Raw genomic sequence first — 15,295 nt, forward strand, 5'->3', positions numbered from 1 at the left:
CACAGCACTGGTCCAAAATGAGGTGAATCATGATAATGGGGCATGGGGCTTCAGCTGGGAGTGGGGTCCAGAGAGTACAAGCCAGGAATGTTCTATACTTTGATCTGGGAGGAGGTTAGCTGTGTCTGGCTGGGAACTCTAAGGGGCTAGTTACACTACTAGTTCTCGAGCATTCCAGTGTATTCAATTCTACTTTAATAAAACAGAAATTATCCAAAAGATAATCTCACTCATCTTCAGAGTATAAAGAAACATAGTAGGAGAATAATTAACACCTGGGGGCCAGAGCAATAGTATAGTTTGCCTTGCATGCAGCCGACCTGAGTTTGATCCCTGGCATCCCGTATGGTCCCCCCCAAACCTGACAGGAGTGATTTCTGAGATAAGAGCTAGGAATAATCCTGAACTCCACAAAGTACGGCCCAAAAAACTAAAGAAAACAAAATCATATGGTAGGAAGTTTGCCACTGGGGACAGATCAGAGAATGGACCCATTAGGGACAAATGATAGAGGGAAGGCAGGCTGGAAGGGAAACTGGTGACATTGGTGGAGGAAGTAGACACTAGTGAAGGGATTGGTGTTGTACACCTAAAACTTTCATGATGAATAGATTAGAAATTCCATGGTGATCCTGGGCCAGAGAGATAGCATGGAGATAAGGCGTTTTGCCTTGCATGCAAAAGGATGGTGGTATCGAAATCTCAGCATCCCATATGGTCCCCTGAGCCTGCCCAGGAGCGATTTCTGAGCTAATAGTCAGGAGTAACTCCTGAACACTGCTGGGTGTGATGAAAGATAGAAGGAAGAAAGAAGGAAAGGAAGGAAGGAAGGAAGGAAGGAAGAGGAAGGAAAGGAAGGAAGGAAGGAAGGGAAGGAAGGAAGGAAGTGAGGGAGGGAAGGGAGGGAGGGAGGGAGGGAGGAGGGAGGGGAGGGAAGGATAGGAGGAAGGAAGGAAGGAAGGAAGGAAGGAGGGAAGGAGGGAAGAGGGAGGGAAGGAATGGAAGGAAGGAAGGAGGGAAGGAGGGAAGGAGGGAAGGAGGGAGGGAGGGGGAAGGGAGGAAGGAAGGAAGGGAAGGAAGGAAGGAGGGAAGGAGGGAGGGAGGGAGGAAGGAAGGAAGGAGGGAGGGAAGGAGGGAGGGAAGGAGGGAGGGAAGGAGGGAAGGAAGGAGGGAAGGAGGGAGGGAAGTAGGGAGGGAAGGAGGGAGGGAGGGAGGGAGGAAGGAAGGAAGGAAGAAGGAAGAAGAAAGAAAGAAAGAGAGAGAGAGAGGGAGGGAGGGAGGAGGGAGGGAGGGAGGGAGGGGAGGGAGGAAGGAAGGAAGGAAGGAAGGAAGGAAGGAAGGAAGAAAGAAAGAAAGAAAGAAAGAAAGAAAGAAAGAAAGAAAGAAGAAAAGAAAGAAAAGAAAGAAAAAGAAAGAAAGAAAGAAGAAGAAGAAAGAAAGAAAGAAAGAAAGAAAGAAAGAAAGAAAGAAAGAAAGAAATTCTTGGTGATCCAACAAATAAGAAAATAAGAACACTGCCCCAAATTAAAAGAAATAAGGAATAAGGCCATGAAATCAATTTGACCAACTGAAAATAGCTTCAACTAGTGTGACTGTTAATCACAGTTTGAAAATAACCATGAATTACTGTTGGTTTGGTTTTTCCAACCTCTTCCACAACTTGTGCAATTAAAAATTTTTTTGCCACAGGAGTGTTTGGATTGAAGAATACTGTATTCTTTTTTTTTGTTTTGTTTTGGTTTTTGGGCCACACCCGGCTGTGTCAGGGGTTACTCCTGGCATGTCTGCTCAGAAATAGCTCCTGGCAGGCACGGAGGGGGACCATATGGGACACTGGGATTCGAAACCAAACCACCTTAGGTCCTGGATCGGGCTGCTTTCAAGGCAAACACGCTGTGCTATCTCTCCGGCCCCGAGGAATACTGTATTGTCTCAGCTCAGCTGTATGTTGCAATGAGGTCAAGAAAAAAAAAAGACATCTCAGAGGAAACAATACAGCTCCCCCACGTTTATCCACATGAGGCTCAACTATGATCCAAGGTCACTGCCAGGCTCACCAGTTAAGGATGAGAGGTTGTTTTCTGAATTCTAGATTGTGTTGCAGGGGTTATTGGCCCCAACAAACTAACCGAGTCCAAATATTTTGCTCTGACAAATTATGACCTGCTCCAAATTCAGAAACAAAAGAGGAGACCTTGGTGCTAAAAATGAGGCCCAGATGTTTTTTTTTTCCCCCCCAAAATACACACACACAAGACCAAACTCTTCCTGGCCAAGAAGGTGGCGACTAAAATTAGCTGTAATGGGCAGGTGCTGAAATGCATCTGCGGGTAACAGGCACGTCCTGAAGGAAAGCAACGCTCTAAAGTTCCAGCCAGAGAGAGAGAGAAAGAGAGGATTCTCTATTTTAGAACCAACAGGCACTCTCAAAGTATAGGTCAATGCTGAAGGCAGGCCTATTTATTATTGGATATAGATCAGCCACATTTTACATTACAGTGTTTAAGGTATGGGTGTGGTGGGGCTGGATTTCACTGCTGGACAAAAAAAGAAGAGACACTGAGGAGTGACCACAGAAAGGGCTCCAGAAGACAAAGATATTTCTCTTATTTTATAAAAAGAAAAAGCATCATTCATAGACACAAGGAGACATGTACATAGCTTGCTCACAACACGGTCTGAGACACAAAACACAGTGGAAGGAAGACAAAGGTTTTGATTACAAATGGCTACACAATACAGAAAAGGAATAAACTAGTTCTATATATACCATGTATATTGAAAATATATATGCCAAATGGGATGAATCTTAAACAAACCAGGTCAGAGTTTAAGAAAATGAGAGCAAGCATTAAGTACTGTTAGCATTTCTGTGATGTTGGGTTTTTTTCTGTTATGGTTTTGTTTTGTTTTGGGGTCACTCCCAGCAGTGCTCAGGAGTGTACTGCTGGCTCTGCATTCAGGAATCACTTATGGCAAAGCTTTGGGGGACCATAGGGATGCTGTGGATCAAGCCAGACCAGCTGCATACAAGAAAAGTGCCTTACCCAATAGATGATCAATCTGGCCCCTCTGCCATGTTTTTATATATACAAAATATAACTAATTATGATATGTATTATATGGAGATGCTATTTAATATAAGTATATTAAATCTATATTAAAATATGTAGGAATAATTAAAAATTAAATCCTAGAAAACTCATCATAGTGGCTGTCTCTGAGGTGACAGGAGAAAGAGATTAAGGAATAAAGATGGTATTTAGTTGCCAGGATGTGGCTCTTATGGCAGAACTCCTGCCTTGCAGGCAGGAGGCTGCAAGTTTGATCCCTGCCACCACCTGTGTGTTGAGTGTGCGCTCTAAGATAGCTCTGCTATTCGTGAGTCCCCAACCATCACTGAGCACCCATCTCTAGGGCATTAGACCAGGTGCACACAAGAACCTCAGTGCTAACTCAACTGCAACGGACAAGAAGGGACAGGAAAAAAAGGAAAGAGATGGACTGAAAAAGAACTTCAACTTGTATTTGCTAAATTTTGATTATATCTATTTGTTGGCCTTGTGATTTACAAAGTCATTCATAGTTGAGTTTTAGAACACCAATGTTTCAGCACCAATCCCACTAACCACCCTACCCATGTTCCCAGAGTCCCATCCCCTTGCCACCACCCCTCGCCCCAGCCTGCCATCATCACAGGCACCTTTATAAGTTTGGTGTTCCACTTTGTGTCTCATATTTCACTGTTGTTGACTCTGTGGATGGATATTTAGTTCTGTCTTTTCTTAACAACCACCAATGTTCCTGAGTTCCCTTGGTTCCTGTCCCCTGTTATTTCGTGTCTGTCTTTTTCCTCCTCTACTCAACTTTTCTTTCTTTCTTTCTTTCTTTCTTTCTTTCTTTCTTTCTTTCTTTCTTTCCTTTCTTTCTTTTCTTTCTTTCTTTCTTTCTTTCTTTCTTTCTTTCTTTCTTTCTTTCTTTCTTTCTCTTTTCTTTCTTTCTTTCTATCTATCTATCTTTTTTTTTTTTTTTTTTTTGGTTTTTTGGGCCACACCCGTGGACGCTCAGGGGTTACTCCTGGGCTATGCGCTCAGAAGTCGCTCCTGGCTTGGGGGACCATATGGGACCGGCCGGGGATTGAACCGAGGTCCGTCCTAGGCTAGCGCAGGCAAGGCAGGCACCTTACCTCCAGCGCCACCACGCCCGGGCCCCTCTATCTATCTATCTATCTATCTATCTATCTATCTATCTATCTATCTATCTATCTATCTATCTCTATCTATCTATCTAATCCATCTATCCATCCATCCATCCATCCATCCATCCATCCATCTATCTATCCATCTATCCATCTATCTATCATCTATCCATCTATATCTATCTATCTATCTATCTATCTATCTATCTATCTATCACTCTACTCCTGCAGTCAATGCATTTGCTGTTTCTATTGTCATAAGAACCTGTGGTTCTTGTCCAGTGGAATCATTTCCCACATGGCAGGAAAGTGTCTGCCATGGAAGCAGACTGGTGGTGGGTGGGAAGGAAACGAGGGACACTAGTGGAGGAAGGTGCTCAAACCATATGACTGAAACTTCATCATGAATAACTTTGTAGCTTTGGATCTCACAGGAATTCAATAAAAAATGATTTTCAATTAATAAAAATGCAGAAACTAACAGAAGTAATGGCTATTGAGTCTGTGTGCGGGAACAGTTTTGTGTTTCTTTTTTTGTGTTTCATGCTAACTTTTAAGTTTCTCAAAATTATTATTAGATTTAGGGGCCAGAGTGATAGTACAGTGGGGAAGGGCATTTGACTTGCATGCTGCTGATCTGGGTTCAATCCTCAGGATCCCATATGGTGCCTAAAGCTTTCCAGAAGTGATTTCTGAGTGCAGAGCTAGGAAGTAAGCCCTGAGTGCCACCAAAAACAAACAAACAAAACAAACAAAATTATTATTATTATTAGTTTTTAAAAATATGACTTTTTGGGCTTTTGTTTATCAGTTTGGGTTGGGTTTTAGGTCAATGCTCAGGGGGTTTACTCCTGCCTCTATATCCAGGAATCACTCCTAGCTATGACTTTGCCCCTTTTTTTCAGTCTCTGAAAAATAACGGACAAAATTTCAGGCAAACTCTCTTGGGTTTAACAGCAAGATGACCACAGATTTGTTCTCTTAAGGACAAGAGTCTTATTTACCACATTTGAAAAGGGGATGAGCTGACTTATGCTCAAAGCACAAACCATTTTACAGTCGAAAACCTCACCCCATGATGCCTTGAGTCTCTCCCACCCTTGCACCTGGACCAGACAATCTCAGGGGAAGACAATTATAGAAAGTAAAGAGGCAACACTGACAGGATTAGTCTGGGAGTAGGACAAAGGCCCTCACCTCAGGTGGAGGCTGAGGAACACATGTCTCCCCCTGGGGATGGAGGGAAAGAGCAGAGAACTGGATGCCCCCTGGTGATTTGCTACAATATATTTCCGATGAGTCCATCCTGGACAAGCATGCAGGATGAGAAATTTCGCAGGGTCACTGTACAAAGAGCAGGAGACTTAAGGTGACCTTACCTTGGCGAGCTCAGGCAGGAAGCTGTCTAAACCAGAACCTGGACCTTCCAGTTTGCTCTGGTCATCATCTGAAAAAAGAAGAACAGACAGCTGGAGTCACTAAGAGGTGAACATATTTTATTCAATATGCAGTACAGGGAGGGGATAGAATGATAGCATATCTGGGAAAATGCATGTGGCTGACCCTGGTCCAATCCCTGGAATCCCATTTGGTTCCCTGTAGCCTGCCAAGACTGATTTCTTTTGTCTTTTGTTGTTGTTGTTTTGGGGGGCCAAACCCGATTGATGCTCAGGGGGTTACTCCTGGCTATGTGCTCAGAAATCGACCCTGGTTGGGGGACCATATGGGGCACCAGGGATTGAACCCAGGTCCATCCTGGATCAGTTCGCATGCAAGGCAAACGCCCTATCCCTGCGCTATCACTCCAGTCCCAAGACTGATTTGTGAACATGGAGAAGCCAGGAGGAACCCCTGAGCATTGCTGGTTGTAGCTCCAAATTGAACAAACAAAAACAGCCTGACATTTTCCTCAATTTAATTGGAGATTTTTCTGCCCCTGCTAAAGCTTCAAAAACCTTGAAAATCCCCAATAGGGGTCATTAATATATTAAAGATGACTCTTCACTTAGGACTTGACATCCATGAACTTCTTTAATCTTTCCACAAACCAGCAAGGGCCAATTTGACTCTCACTTACAAGTTGAGTCAACCCGAAGTCCAGACAGTGTCTGCAACCTGCTTGTCTAGAGCCTCCCACTGAAGAACTGGGGTCCCTGCCAGTTTCCTCTCCTGCCTCTTATCAATACAATTCTTGCAAGGACGAGATTTCCCCCAATGACAATGCCTCTTGAGAAACCAAGGTGGTAAGCCATCTGGACGGGCCACTGTCTAAGCTTATGTATGTTCCACTTCTGTAGACTAACCACAAATCACCCAGTGCATAGGGCCGAGGTAATAGTGCAGCAGGAAGGGCACTTGCCCTGCACATAGCCAATCTAGGTTCAATCTCTAGCATCCCATAATGGTTCCTTGAGTGACCCCAGAGCACAGAAGTCAGCCCTGATGACTGTGGGATGAGGACCTGAGCTTCTGAGAGGCGACAGAAGTCGCTACCTTCATGAACACTCTCCGTTTCGCTTTTTCTTGCATGGCGGCCCTCGAAGTTGAGCTGCAGGATCTTGTTGAGGACCGAGATCTCCACTCCTCCATCTCTGCCTCACTGTCTGCCGCCAACAGGTAGCCTGCTTTTGTCCTGCATCCGGAGCTCAAAGGCAAAGCGCCGGACCTTGTTGTTCTGAAGTGGAAAAGAATAAAGAGAGGGACTTAGAGGGTCAGAGGGGCTCTCTGAGGGGCCCAGAGGCAGAGAGAGAGGCCTGGCCTGGCAAGGACGAGTGTGATCCCCGGAATTCACCGGTTTCCTGAAGGACCAATGGGCATGGCTCCCAGTTGTGACAATGACAACAAATGGTTTTGGGCCACACTGAGGGATTGGGGGGCTGTAGGTCTGAAAGCAAACACCAATGCAGGAAATAATCCACACAAGATTGAAGAGCATAAAAGAGGTTCAGGAAACTTCTACCACAAGCCTTTCCGCCCACTAGAAAGATACCAGCAGGCAGATTGACTACTTGTGGAAACCAAAACCACAAGCAGTTTCTTCCTGAGACCCAAGTTCTTCATTGGGAAGAAAAAGACCACCACCATCAGGGCCAAGTGGTAGCGCAGCAGGACTTTTGCCTGACCTAGGATGGCCCGTGGTTTAAATCCCCCGAGGTCCCACATGGTCCCCCAAGCCAGGAGTAATTTCTGAGCGCATAGCCAGAGTAACCCCTGAGCGTCACCGGATGTAGCCTAAACTGCACCCCCCAAAAGAAAAAACAAAAAGACCACCACCGTGATTGAAGACCATTTAGGGGTAAGGGATCAAATCAGAGGTACTTTCAGTTCTAAGTGACAAGAACAAGCAAAAAAGAATATCCTGAATAAAGTGAAAAGCAGTTACTCCAACAGTAGTGCTCAGGTGATTACTCCTGGCAATGATCAAGGAATTGTATGTGACGCTGGGAATCAAACCAGGGTTGTTGTTGGCTGTGTGCAAGGGCAGGTGCTTTAGTGTAGACTATTGCTCCAGCCTCAGTGAAGCACATTTTGACAGTCTGAACAGCTTTCAAAGGATGAACTTCCTTGCTCTGTTCTTCCTTCCTCCTTCCTTTTCTTTCTCCCCCTCTCTCCTTCTCTCTCTATTCCTTCCTTCCTTCCCTCCCTCTCTCCCTCCCTTCCTTACTTCCCTCCTTCCCTCTCTCTCCCTCCCTTCCTTCCCTCTTTCCTTTCCCTCCCTCCCTCCCTTCCCATCCCTCCTTTCCGTCCCTCCCTCCGTCCCTCCCTTCCTTCCTCCCTTCCTTTTTTCCTCCTTCCTTCCTTCTTTCCTTCCTTCCTTCCTTCCTTCCTTCCTTCCTTCCTTCCTTCCTTCCTTCCTTCCTTCCTTTTTTCCTTCTTCCTTCCTTCCTGTGTTTCGGGACCATACCTAGTGTCACTGCTGAGTCTTGGCTCTGCACTCTGGAATTACCCTTGGCAGTGCTCAGGGATCCATATGGGATGCCAGGGGTTGAATCCTGGACAGCTGCCTTCACAGTCAATGCCCTTCCCACTGCCTACCCCTCCAGCCCCTCGAGTCTCTCTTCTACTGATGGCACGCTCACTGGCATCTAGGACCCACTCTCTAAAGTTTTAGTTCCCATAAAACACCCACTATCAGCAACTCTTCCTGTTTATTTTCTCCAGAGGGTTTTGGATTAGGGGGGGGGGGAGTGGGTTGACTGACAGTGTTTAGGACTTACTTCTGGGCTCATGGAAAATTATGGGATGCTGGGGTCAAACCCAAGTCGTCTGCATGCAAAGCAGGCACCTCACTTACTGTACTCTCTCTCTCTACCTCCACTCTGCAGTTTGGTTTTCCCATCTGGTATGTGGCTTATCTGACTGTCCCCTCCAATGGGATGGGGCAGAGGTTTTATCCTCTTGATGTTCAAAGTCCCCAAGTTCAAAATCATCATCTAAATAAAGCGGCTCCCCATAAAAACGTCTGTGAGGGGCCGGGGCTGGTGGCGCTAAAGGTAAGGTGCCTGCCTTGCCTGCGCTAGCCTTGGACGGACCGCAGTTCGATCCCCCGGCGTTCCATATGGTCCCCCAAGCCAGGAGCAACTTCTGAGCGCATAGCCAGGAGTAACCCCCTGAGCGTTACCAGAGTGTGGCCCAAAAAAAACAAAAAAAAAAAAAAAAAAGTCTGTGCAGGAAATGGAATTTCCTCGTCCATTTTCAATTCCCACTGCTCTTAATTTTCAGACATCGAGGTGACATTTTCATTTTCTGATGCCTTGATTGTAGGTTTGACACTCAGATCATGGGATGGAGAACATATGGATCGACATCAGGGCAGGAGGCATGGTCCCTCTACCCAGGCACAGTCATAATACACTAAAGGGGTGGGCAGCCTGCTGGCCGCCCCATGGGAGACAACAATCACCATATAGTGAATGGATTGAAAATGGTCAGCGAGGGTCATGAGGCAGGGTATAGCCCAAGATGATGATCTTTCTTTTTTATTTTAGGAAAGCGCATCACATTGTTGGCATAACTAATCATAAAACATTTGTTTCAAGATAAGGGAAAGCAAAGTTATTGGAAAAAATAGAACACTATAAACATAAAATGGAAGAGGAGAAAAAAGAAAGAAGAAAAAGTTCAGTAGCATGTATATTTGTGAAAATTATTGTATTTCCAATAAAGTCATTAATACAATAGCACAAGGTTTAGTAAGCTCTTTTATTTTTTAAGAAGTAAAGAGATAAAAGGGAGCTGGAGGGGCCGGGAGAGATAGCATGGAGGTAAGGCGTTTGCCTTTCATGCAGGAGGGTCATCGGTTCGAATCCCGGCATCCCATATGGTCCCCCGTGCCTGCCAGGAGCAATTTCTGAGCATGGAGCCAGGAATAACCCCCTGAGCACTGCTGGGTGTGACCCAAAAAAAAAAAACCACAAAAAAAAAGGGGGGGGGGCTGGAGAGATAGCACAGTGGCACGGCATTTGCCTTGCACGCAGCTGATCCAGGACGGATGGAGGTCCGAATCCTGGCATCCCATATGGTCCCCTATGCCTGCCAGGAGGCAATTTCTGAGCACAGAGCCAGGAGTATCTCCTGAGCATCACCAGGTGTGACCCCCAAAACCAATATATATATATATATATATATATAGTATGTATATATATATGTATGTATGTGTATATATATTAAAATTAATAATTTTTAAAAAGATGAGATAAAAGTTAGAATAAAAAAGGGTGTGTGTTGGCAGTAGTTTGCATAGGCACAGCAACTAAGGTGACAATCTTACCTACAGCTGCCCCCACTAGTTCCTTTCTGAAGGACGGGTCACTCAGCTGACCATCCGGTTTCAAACCCAGTTAGCTTGTGCAGAGAGAAGCAAGCAGCCCTGAGGCACGAGCCAGTGTGTGGAGTCTCTCTACAATCCTATCAGCCGTGGGCCCCCATAAAAAGATCATTCTAGGAGCAAGCTCTAGGGCCCAGGCTTGTAGTCAAAACAGTCACATTAGAGGCACATTCAAGGACCATGGTGACTGCTTCTATTGTGAGGGTTGTCAAGGAGACCCCACTAATCACACGGGCCCCTCTGTGTGGGGATCCCCTGGAGCAAAGAATAACGATCTTCAGTCTGAGGCCCCGAAGTCAGCCTCTGACTAATTGGACTGTTTTGTGTCTGTGCCCAGCATGAAGAAGCAGAAGAGCTTCCGAGTCAGAAAGCACAGCCCAGTCCGCGCCCACACCCGTGGCAGGTGGGAGCTGCTCAGACAGACGCTCGTTCTAGCTCCGCCGCCATCCAGCTCCAAGCTTGTCTTTGTGTGTTCAAGCTCATTTTACATTGATTAGATCTCTCGTTTTGTGTAACCCTCGTTAGAGCTTAGATCTTTCTAGAAAATGTCAGGGGAGTGCTATATAAATGGATGGGTGGATAGTGGATGAATGAGTTGTGGATGGAAAGAGGGAGGAAGAGAAAAAGGAGAAAAAAGAGAGGGAGAGAGGGGGGAAGGAAGGAAGGGAAGGAAGGAAGGAAGGAAGGAAGGAAGGAAGGAAGGAAGGAAGGAAGGGAGGGAGGAGGGAGGGAGGGAGGGGGGAGGGAGGGAGGGAGGAGGAGAGGGGAGGGGGGAAGGAAGGAAGGAAGGAAGGAAGGAAGGAAGGAAGGAAGGAAGGAAGGAAGGAAGGAAGGAAGGAAGGAAGGAAGGAAGGAGGGAGGGAAGGAAGGAGGAAGGAAGGAAGGAAGGAAGGAAGGAAGGAAGGAAGGAAGGAAGGAAGGAAGGAAGGAAGGAAAGGAAGGAAGGAGGGAAGGAAGGAAGGAGGGAAGGAAGGAAGGAGGGAAGGAAGGAAGGAGGGAAGGAAGGAAGGAAGGAAGAAAGGAAGGAAGGAAGGAAGGAAGGAAGGAAGGAGGGAGGGAAGGAAGGAGGGAAGGAAGGAAGGAGGGAGTGGGAGGGAGGGAGGGGGAGAAGGGAGTGGGGGGAGGGAGGGGGAGGGAGGGAAGGAGGGAGGGAGGGAGGAAGGAAGGAAGGAAGGAAGGAAGGAAGGAGGAAGGAAGGAGGGAGGGAAGGAGGGAGGGAGTGGGAGGGAGGGAGGGGGAGGGAGGGAAGGAGGGAGGGAGGGAGGGAGGGAGGAAGAAAGGAAGGAAGGAAGGAAGGAAGGAAGGAAGGAAGGAAGGAAGGAAGGAAGGAAGGAAGGAAGGAAGGAGGGAAGGAAGGAAGGAGGGAAGGAAGGAAAGAGGGAAGGAGGGAGGGAGGGAGGGAAGGAGGGAGGGAGGGAGGGGGAGGGAGGGAAGGAGGGAGGGAGGGAGGGAAGAAGGAAGGAAGGAAGGAAGGAAGGAAGGAAGGAAGGAAGGAAGGAAGGAAGAAGAAGGAAGGAAGGAAGGAAGGAAGGAAGGAAGGAAGGAGCTTTTTCAAGAAGAGAGTCCATCCAGGTCTTACTTACCGGAATTACACCCATGCATGAGTCCAGGAAAATGGATCCTTTGGGCTCTTTGGAGATCTTCTCATCTTTGTAAAAATTCAGGTTGTACGAGCCATCCCCAAGTTGAATCAGGTGGAAAAAGCCCTCTTAAATGACTGAGAGAGAAAAACACACACAGTCAAGGTGTGAGAAACGAGGTGCTGGGGACTCACACGTATAAAGACCTTTTTCTCAATCTCTTGTCTGCCAGGCCCAGAGGATGAGAAGCTGCATCCTCTTCCTGGTCCCCGAATGTCCATCCTGGGGACATGGGCCTACTAGGGGAGCTGCACAGGACAGACGATCCACTTGGGCTCTCACAGATGATGAAGGCTCTGCCTCGTGTCCCTTGGTACAGCTTCAGAGGAGGAAGAGCACACTCCCTAGTTCTTTCCTTAGTCAAGAGCCCTGGACTTGCCTACCTCTGATCAGTCTCTACTATTTTGTCTTCCTTCTTTTCCTTCCTTCCTTCCTTCCTTCCTTCCTTCCTTCCTTCCTCCTTCCTTCCTTCCTTCCTTCCTATCCTTCCTCCTTCCATCCTTCCTTCCTTCCTTCCTTCCTCCCTTCCCTCCCTCCCTCCCTCCCTCCCTTCCTTCCTTTCTTCTTTTTTCTTTCTTTCTTTCAGACCACACCCCTCTGAGCTCAGAAACAGGCTACTGGTAGGTTCAGATGGACTATATGAGATACTGAGGATCAAACCCAGGGTTGGTTCCAGGTAGGCTTCGTGCAAGGCAGATATGCCCCTAACCTCCTTCCTGTTTGAGGTCCAAAACCCAACTATGCCTCAGGGCTTACTCCTGGCTCTGCACTCAAAAATTACTCATGGGATGCTGGGATTGAACCTGGGCTGACTGTGTGCAAGGCAAATACCTTCCCTATTAAATCCTGCCCCTGGTTTATCTTGTTGTTTTTGCAAACTCTCACCCGCTCCCATGTCACCATTCCCCCATCACCCTTTAGTTCCTCCTTGGCTGGACTTTCACAGTGAACCCCAAAGGTTCAGGTTTAGCGGTTGGGGCTGGGGGCTACCTGAAGCCTTCTGTTCAAATTTGAGGGGTTGCAGGAAAAAGAGGGTCAGTGGCAGCCTCGTAAGAGCTCCGTGGTTTACCAAAGCTGGCAGGTAGAAGGGGAACTGAGGACGCAGCAACCAGTGTTAGAAATGAGGGGCCGGGAAGGTGGCGCTAGAGGTAAGGTGTCTGCCTTACAAGCGTTAGCGTAGGATGGACCTCGGTTCGATCCCCCGTGTCCCATATGGTCCCCCCAAGCCAGGGGCGATTTCTGAGTGCATAGCCAGGAGTAACCCCTGAGCATCAAACGGGTGTGGCCCAAAAACCAAAAAAAAAAAAAAAAAAGAAATGAGCAGAGAAGAACTGTTTGGCTGACCCGTGGTTGTACCACCCCCAATTCCTCCAAGGGCAGAGGGGGCCCCCTTACCCGCATGGTGACGCTGATGGCGCTGTTCATGTTGCCTTTGTTACAGCCATCCCGTGCTTGGTGAGTCCCCCCTTCTGAAGCCGAGGGAGGCGGCATCCTAGAGAGAAGGGGACCACAAGGTCAGGGAGCTGTGGTCCTGCACCTCATCGGGCCAGAATCCCCTATTTCCCCCCATCTTCAGTTCGCTCCTGCCCAAACATGCTTTTCTCCAGCCACAGGAAGCACCAACCATCCTGACCATTTGTGCAAGCAGCCAGGAGTCAGGAGGGCAGTTTTCCAATCATACTCCCTTCTTGTTGGAGGACAAAAAAGCCAAATGCCTGGAAAACTTCCCAGAGGCTGAGTTCAAGGAAAGGTGAGTGAGAGAAAAAAAGGAGACAGGAAGGGAAGGGTAAGGAACAGGGGGGAGCTGGGGAAAAGTATGGGGGCCTTGCAGGACGACAGAAAAAGCCTTTGAGGCCAGGGAAGAGAGAGGGTGGGCGAGTAAGGAGATGTGCAGAGAATCTAGTTGGAATCTAGCAGGGAGAGCAAATTGAAGGATGGGGCAGGGGACGCTGATATGCCACAAATACCCTAGACAAGGCCCTAGAGTAGGGTGTGAGGGCTGTGGGGCAGAAACTGTATGTGGGAGTCTGGGCTCGCTCTGGTACCCAGTGGTTCCCCAGCACCCCCTGGGAGCTAATGCTTAGCAGTGCCAAGTAAGATGCCCCCACAAATATGCTCAGTACATATTTGTAGATCTGCAAGCAGGTAGATGAAATGGACCATCTGGGGAGCTTCCTGCCACACTCATTCTGGGTGACACATCCCCAGGGGACCATCTGCCTGTGATGCTGATTTTATTTATTTATTTATTTATTTTGCGCCAGATTCAGTGGTGCTCAGGGGTTACTCCTCGTTCTGTGCTCAGAAATCCCTCTTGACAGGCTCGGGGGATCATATGGAATGTCAGGAATCAAACCCGGGTCCATCACCTGGCTTGGCCGCATGCAAGGTAAATGCCCTACCACTATGCAATCACTCTGGCCCCCTAATACTGATTCTTATACAGAGGCATATGCAAGGTGAGGGTCTCTGAGTGTGAGGCCAGGACCTGTCTTCCAACCCCCATTTCGAACCAGTTGCATTTTTCTCACCCTATTGCTTTGGATCATCTCGATACTAATATTGGAAGTATCATCACTTTGTTCATGATTAGCAATAATGGGACAATGCATCCAGTTGGGATTTGACACTCAGGACATAAATGTGCCCGTTCAGCTGGTTTGCTTCATACTAGCGACAGGCACCAAGTTCTAAGTCTTATCTCTCCTTTTGGATAACCACTGGCCTCTGCCCAGAATTACTTCCAAAGTGGCTTCAAAAATAAAATTTGCCACCACTGATATGATTAACATTGGTCTTAAATGGCTGGTGTTATGTCTTAGCTGACAATGGGGAGAAAAAGGGGAAGATGTGAATGAAACAAGAGGTGGGGTGAAACCGGCGTTGGGAAAGGATGAAAAATGCAGATATGGGTTGCTATTGACTTTTCTATTAGATCTCCTTGACTCTATAAATCTGGGTGCCTAACTTTTGGGGACCTTTCTTTTGGGGGAGCCCACCTTTCTTTTTTGTTTTTGGGCATACCCGCTACCGCTGTTCTCTGGGGTTCCACTCAGAAATTATTTCTGGCAGGCTTGGAGGACCATATGGGATGCTGGGGATTGAACCTGGGTCGACCACAAGCAAAACAAATGTCCTTCCTGCTGTGCTATCGCTCCAGCCCCTAACATCCATGTTTCTAGCCATTATCATTGCTCCCATCAACAGGCGGGATGTAGAAAGGTCACAACTCTGGAGGGGACCATAGGTTTTTCTCAAAGCAATCTCTGAAGAAATAGCCACTGTGCTTTGAAGATCTGTTGAACAAACAACCTGTACTGAAGGTTTAAGTAATCCTGATCTCTCTTAATACCAAAGCCAAATCTTATCCAGGCCTTTGAAAATGATCTCTGGACAAATAAATAGCCCTAGCCCCACACTGAAACTAAGCCGTATTTCAAGTCCTCCAACAATACATGAAAGAAAAGTCCTGCCCTATTTCAAGCAACATTCCATTCTTTTGGGGCTATGTTTTGGACCACACCCGGCGGTGCTCAGGGGTTATTCGTGGTTCAGCGCTCAAGAATCACTCCTACAGTCTCAGGGGACCTATGGGATGTTAGAGGTGGGACTCCCCCAACACCCCAAGTC

At 47.4% G+C, this 15,295-nt stretch overlaps 1 protein-coding gene across 1 annotated transcript in view; it reads right to left on the reverse strand.

The window, feature by feature from the left end:
- The window catches only part of DOCK9 (dedicator of cytokinesis 9), a 258,564-nt gene that overhangs the window by 102,514 nt on the left and 140,755 nt on the right, over positions 1 to 15,295 (reverse strand). The window contains 8 exon segments of the mRNA XM_049778520.1: positions 5,578 to 5,645; positions 6,692 to 6,773; positions 6,776 to 6,820; positions 6,822 to 6,872; positions 11,609 to 11,730; positions 11,733 to 11,742; positions 13,061 to 13,102; positions 13,104 to 13,157. Coding sequence (XP_049634477.1) covers positions 5,578 to 5,645; positions 6,692 to 6,773; positions 6,776 to 6,820; positions 6,822 to 6,872; positions 11,609 to 11,730; positions 11,733 to 11,742; positions 13,061 to 13,102; positions 13,104 to 13,157 — 474 coding nt within the window.

Source organism: Suncus etruscus, chromosome 8 (assembly GCF_024139225.1).
Source record: "Suncus etruscus isolate mSunEtr1 chromosome 8, mSunEtr1.pri.cur, whole genome shotgun sequence".
NCBI lineage: Eukaryota > Metazoa > Chordata > Mammalia > Eulipotyphla > Soricidae > Suncus > Suncus etruscus.